The sequence below is a fragment of the Primulina tabacum genome, chromosome 14 (assembly GCF_025594145.1).
Source record: "Primulina tabacum isolate GXHZ01 chromosome 14, ASM2559414v2, whole genome shotgun sequence".
Lineage (NCBI taxonomy): Eukaryota > Viridiplantae > Streptophyta > Magnoliopsida > Lamiales > Gesneriaceae > Primulina > Primulina tabacum.
In genome coordinates, this window is record NC_134563.1 from 2,278,569 (window position 1) to 2,284,973 (window position 6,405).

A 6,405-nucleotide genomic window follows, 5' to 3' on the forward strand; every position below is an offset into this window, starting at 1 on the left:
CTTCACCTTGATTTGATGAGGGTTATCAAAGATGTATTTGTTTCACAATTTTGAAAAAAATTAATAAGGTTCATGTTTAATTTCTAAAAAAAATTATAGGATTTTTTTAAAATTACCGACATTTTTAAAATTACCGACATTTTTTGATAAATAAATATTTGTATAACTAAATTACATATTTTTTATATCTATATAGTAAAAATTATAGTGTACAACCCATCATGCAATTTTTTACTACAAAATTTCAACAGCCGGGAAAAAGTAAAGAATATTTTTATTAATACATTTATTTATATATCCAATTATATCCATATTTTAAAATATAAATATCTAATTTTAAAAAAATAAATATAATATTTTTTATATATATTAATTTCAATTTAGACAATTCTCTAAAATTTCCTTCTTCAACATTGTATTCATTATTAATATTATCTGACAAAATTCCAAGTCAACAAAATAACTGTCTGCCAACCACGACCTTTGAGCTACACACATATATACAAAATAATGTAGAAATTGTATCCCAACTTCCAATTGGTCATTTTGCACCGGTATGCCACCAATGGCCTCACCATATGATCTCGAACGCGCCACGTCCTACGCTCCCATCCCCGCCAGCCCCTATTCCTCCTCCACCGCCGCGGATAACCGGAGATCCAAGAATCTCTTGCTTTCTATTCTGTTCACACCTTTCCTTTTGTTATCCATAATTCTCTTGACCAAGGATACTGGTGTAGAAACCAAGTCTTCAACTTCAGCTGCTGATTTCTCTCCGGAGAGTTCTAGGACGGAGCCGCCGTCAAGAGGGATTGTTCAAGGGGTGTCGGAGAAGGGTTACCGGCGGGTCGGCGGCGGCTTGAATTTTCCGTGGACTAATGAGATGCTGTCTTGGCAGACGACAGCTTACCATTTTCAACCAGAGAAGAATTGGATGAATGGTAGGTCTACTGTCCTTTATTTAACGTGCTTTTTTTAAAAAAATTAAAAAATTAAAATCAACAGCATATGATTCTAACTGAATTATTCATTTTTTTTTTGTCGTGATAATCTTTCTGGCTAATTCTTCTGACGAATCTGGTGGTTTCCTCCGGCAGATCCTGATGGTGAGTTATTGCAAGAAACTTAATCTTATTTTATTCAATTTCTTCATTTCTTCAACTTGTTTTGTTTATTAAACAAAGTTATTGCAAGAAACTTTGTCTGTTTGAAATCACGGATTTAAATTCATGATTTGGATTCTATTTAATTTTTGTGGATATAACTCTAATTTAAATAAATTCCAGATTCACTTTCTATTAATTTAGACACATTTATTATTAATTTTCATCATTTTAAAGACCCTCAAAATTAGATTGATTTAAATTCCATTTTGAAATCAAATTTGATTATATCCGTCTGTCTAAACACAAGCCTAAACTCTGCTGTCCGACTTTAAAATTTGTAAAAGTAACGATGATTATCATAAAAAGTACACAAATAAAATTATTTTTTTGTATGAAACTGATGAAATCTAATTTATTTATTTGCCTACTTTTGGGAAGTTTAAAATTGAAATAGTATGTATTTTGTTAGACAGTCTCACATATATATTTTCGTTAGACGAGTCAATTTGATTCATATTTAAAATAAAAATAATAATATTTTTATAATAAAATGTAATATTTTTTTATGAATCGATCGAGATTAGAGACCAATCTTATAAAATTAAGTCTTAAGACGATTTCTAGTAAGATTTTTTTGAAGTTGAAAAGCTTTTTTTTTTACTGATACACTAGGTTAAAAAATCCATATATTATGAAAGTAAAAAATAATATAAACTGATATAGAATATACAGTAATAATCCAGGTAGATTGGAAGCTAATTTTATCCATATATTTAACCCTAGTTAGTCTATATCCATATCTTGTTGATAAAGAAGTTGCAAATATTTAATTATTATTTTTATCTCTGACTTGGATAATTCTTAAAATTGACTGGTTGGTCAGTTAATTTGCGACACGTCCAAGTAATAAAACCACACGTTTTAGTGCAATAACATAGGCCTCTCATTTTATTTATTTATTTTAAAATGAAGACTTTTGAATTCTTTAAAATATAGTTTTATACTTTATAGGCCTCTCAATTTTGATTGTAAATTGAAAATGACTAGTTATAATTAAAAAACGCAATAAAATAAAATCATGAGAAAATATGTATAGAACATCAATATATGTTTTTTTTTTTTTTCAATATCAATATATGTTTCTAATTATAAGTATTTTTTCTATGGCAAAAATTTGTGTGAGACGGTCTCACGGGTCGTATTTTGTGAGACATATGTCTTATTTGAGTCATCTATGAAAAAATATTACTTTTTATTATGAATATCGGTATGCTTGACCCGTCTCACAGTATAAAGATTCGTGAGACCGTCTCAGAAGAAACCTACTCTTTTTCTACTGTAATTCCAATTTTGCTTTAGCTGTGATTCGGTCGGATTTAGGCTATTTATTTGTGGAAATGGAAAATGAGTTACGACTTAACGACTCCATTTCTAGAAACTTTATTTTAATTTTAATCTCGAATTCGATAATGATGAAACTGTTATAATTTCAATAATATTAATTGTAGTATGACTATATAATCATATATGTGGTATAGATTTTATTTTCAACAAGCACTTTTTATGTTCCGATTTTTATTTTATTTTATTTTATTTCTATTTTGGTCCAATTTTGTCTATTTATTTCGAGAATGGAAGTTGATTTGTAACTCATCGACTTCGATTTTACATGGAAAAAATCTTTGTCAATTTATATCTGATATTCAAAATACTGTTACAATTTCAGTAGTATAATAATAATCGTGTCATGAATTGGGCCACAAATGAGGGATTGACGTTGATTTGCGTTATTGTTGGATAAACAGTTGAGGCGCACTTCTACAATTATTATTGTCCTTTAGCATCAAGGCATCTTTAGGACATATATATATTTATATTTTTAAATGACATTTTCGAGTCTAATCATCAAATATGTAAGATTCGATCAAAATTCGTATGAGACGGTCTTACGAGTCGTTTGGGTCATCCATGAAAAAATATTATTTTTTATGCTAAGAGTATTATTTTTTATTGTGAATATCGGTAGGGTTGACCCATATCTCAGATAAAGATTCGTGAGACCATCTCACAAGAGACATACTCGTAAGATTCACACCCTCTAAATAATTTAAATTTATTTTGTTCTCAATATAATATCAATAATAATAGATCAATGAATAGATATGTGTTGGACTGTCGTATGAATCACTCATTAATGTGGTGTTGTAAACTCTTTGTTTCAATTGTTCATTCTTGGACGTGAGAGTGATGTGTTATGTACCATATCTGCTTGATTAAGTATCGAGAGTGATATATACGGGCTTGGACAATTTTTCAAATATGAGGGTGGAATTAGACCAAAATCCTAATATCAAAATAGTATCAGATACCAGACTCACCGTTATGTGTTAAACTGTCTTATGAACTATCAACTAATGTCTTGTAAATTTCACGCTCCAGTTATTCATTTTTGGAAGTGAGGTGTGTGTGTTAGATATCTCACGTCCGCTGTATTAAGTTATTGAGAGTTGTATATATGTACTTGTACAATCCCTCCTCATTGAACTATCTTTAGAGATGAAGTTAAGCCCAAGTTCTAATCTCAACAAAAATTAAATTAAATCCGTGGAGTATCGATATAAATAAAAGATCATGATACATAATAAAGAAGAAATGGAACCATTTTTTTGTTATCAATTGATGATCACATATACAATCTATTTTATAATTTTGTGGCATAGTTGAGCAGGATAAGTCTTCGATCAACTTTTAACTCGTAGAAACTTCTTTCTTTTAGTGCTATGTTATATTGGTTCAATGCCCAGTTATCATATTTAGCTAAAGATTAAAATTTTCGGCGGCCTCCTTCGAAATTGAGTTGGAAGAGAGCATATCTTCGGCCTCGCCTCAGGTCCAGCCCTGCAGGAATAGTAAACTTAAATTTGTTCATGGGTTGTAGGAAGCCATGTCTTGTAATTACATAATGTGACATATTGTTTTCCCATGACAGGTCCACTATTCTACAAAGGATGGTACCACTTGTTCTACCAATACAACCCGGACGCAGCTATTTGGGGTAATATCACATGGGGCCATGCAGTATCAAGGGACCTAATTCACTGGTTGCACCTACCATTTGCAATGGTCCCTGATCAATGGTATGATATAAACGGAGTATGGACCGGGTCAGCCACTATCCTACCTGATGGTCAGATAGTAATCTTGTACACCGGAGACACGTACGACCTGGTGCAGGTGCAGTGTCTCGCATACCCTGCTAACTTATCAGATCCTCTACTTCTTGGATGGATCAAGGACCCGGCTAATCCGGTCCTTGTCCCTCCACCAGGGATTGGTTTGAAGGACTTTAGGGACCCAACCACTGCCTGGCTTAGCCCGGATAACGAAAAGTGGCGGATCACGATTGGGTCGATGAGGAACAAAACGGGTATTTCAATTGTTTTTGAGACAAAAGACTTCAAAAACTATGAGTTGTTGAGTGGTTACTTGCATCAAGTCCCCGGTACCGGTATGTGGGAGTGCATCGACTTTTACCCGATTTCAACAACTGAGACAAATGGTCTGGACACGTCGGCTAACGGGCCGGGTGTGAAGCATGTAATGAAAGCTAGTTTAGACGATGACAAGAATGATTATTATGCGCTTGGGACCTATGATCCGTTGAAGAACAAGTGGATACCCGATGACCCGGAATTGGATGTGGGTATTGGGTTAAGATATGATTATGGTAAATATTATGCCTCAAAGACATTTTTTGACCAAAACAAAGAGAGAAGAATATTGTGGGGATGGATTAGAGAAACTGATGCTGAAGATCTTGATATTTTGAAAGGTTGGGCCTGTGTTCAGGTAACATGCGTTTAGCATTCAATCTTTTTTAATGTTTTATTTTTACACATTTTCCATCTCGAATCATATGTTTTTTTGTTATCTTAGTCTGTTCCAAGGACCGTGGTATTTGACAAAAAGACAGGAAGCAACATACTTCAGTGGCCAGTTAAAGAAGTCGAGAGCTTGAGATCGGACAGTGTTGAGTTTAACGACCTGAATCTTGGTCCGGGATCGATCACGCCACTCGAGATTGACTCGGGATCACAGGTTTGTACAATATCCTAGTGATCAAGGAATTGTGTTACAACATATATGCATTCCCAAAACTATAGAGCTTAGCGGAAAACGGTTTGGATATGTTGCAGTTGGACATTGTTGCCACATTTGAAATCAACAATAAGACTTTAGAAATGATGAACGGAGCTGATGTTAGCTATGACTGCCCCACAAGTGGTGGTGCTGCTAATCGGGGGACGCTAGGACCATTCGGGATCGTGGTTCTTGCAGACGATAAGCTATCAGAACTAACACCTCTCTATTTCTATGTTACCAAAGGAACTAATGGGAAGCTGGAGACTCATTTTTGCGCTGATGAGTTGAGGTTAGTTTATCTGCGCCTAGTGTTACAACAAATGAACGATTCGTAATTCATTACAACATTTACTGACCGTGATCAACGTTGTGTTTAGATCATCTGTTTCACATGATGTCGATAAAATAGTCTATGGAAGCAAAGTGCCGGTTCTTGATGGTGAAAAATTCTCCATGAGATCATTGGTATGTGCTCGTACTACTACCCTCGTTTCTCTATTTAAATCCAAGGAACTAACGAAAATACGTCTTCAGGTCGATCACTCCATCGTGGAGAGTTTTGCTCAAGGAGGAAGAACAGTGATTACATCAAGACTATATCCTACGAAAGCGATTAATGAAGAAGCACGAGTTTTCTTGTTCAACAATGCTACAGCAGCAACTATCACTGCATCAGTCAAGATATGGAAGATGAAATCTGCTGATATTCGTCCCTTCCCCTCAGATCAGCTTTGAAACTTGGCGGATTCAAGTGAAATTTTTCCAAAGTTTATAATCTATTTTGTATTTATTGAAATGTGTAGTTATATCTTAGATGTAATTCCTAATTGAGTTTCAGTAGTCAACCATGCGTTTCAAGTGTTTTCAAGTTGTAATGTAATGTAAAGCTCTTTTCTTTGAGCACTTTTTTCTTTTGAGTGATTATTTTTGGTTGAGCTTGTCAATGATTTGTGGTATATATAACCAACTTTTATTTATTTTCTTAGATATCTGTGGCAATATTACAATTTTGATATGCTATGTTTAGCTTACACTAAAGGTAAATACTGACTCTGTTCAAGGTCGTCTATATTGGGACATATGATAATGTGTTCATGTTGTAAGTATTTATTGCACAAAAAAATGCTTACCTTTTTTACTTTTCCTGCGGAAATAA

General features: G+C 33.6%; 1 protein-coding gene across 2 annotated transcripts; it reads left to right on the top strand.

Annotated features, from left to right (window-relative positions):
- Positions 1-462: 462 nt before the first annotated feature.
- Positions 463-6,193, top strand: LOC142523689 (beta-fructofuranosidase, soluble isoenzyme I-like). 2 transcript variants are annotated; one of them, XM_075627417.1, is made up of 7 exons: positions 463-941; positions 1,098-1,106; positions 4,096-4,955; positions 5,043-5,204; positions 5,303-5,538; positions 5,627-5,714; positions 5,784-6,193. In XM_075627417.1, exons 1-7 carry the CDS (start codon positions 557-559, stop codon positions 5,982-5,984), a joined length of 1,941 nt encoding a protein of 646 aa, XP_075483532.1. In that variant the 5' UTR covers positions 463-556; the 3' UTR covers positions 5,985-6,193. The 2 variants fall into 2 exon arrangements, with proteins under 2 accessions (XP_075483532.1, XP_075483533.1); XM_075627418.1 differs by lacking the exon at positions 1,098-1,106.
- The last annotated feature ends 212 nt before the right edge of the window (positions 6,194-6,405 follow it).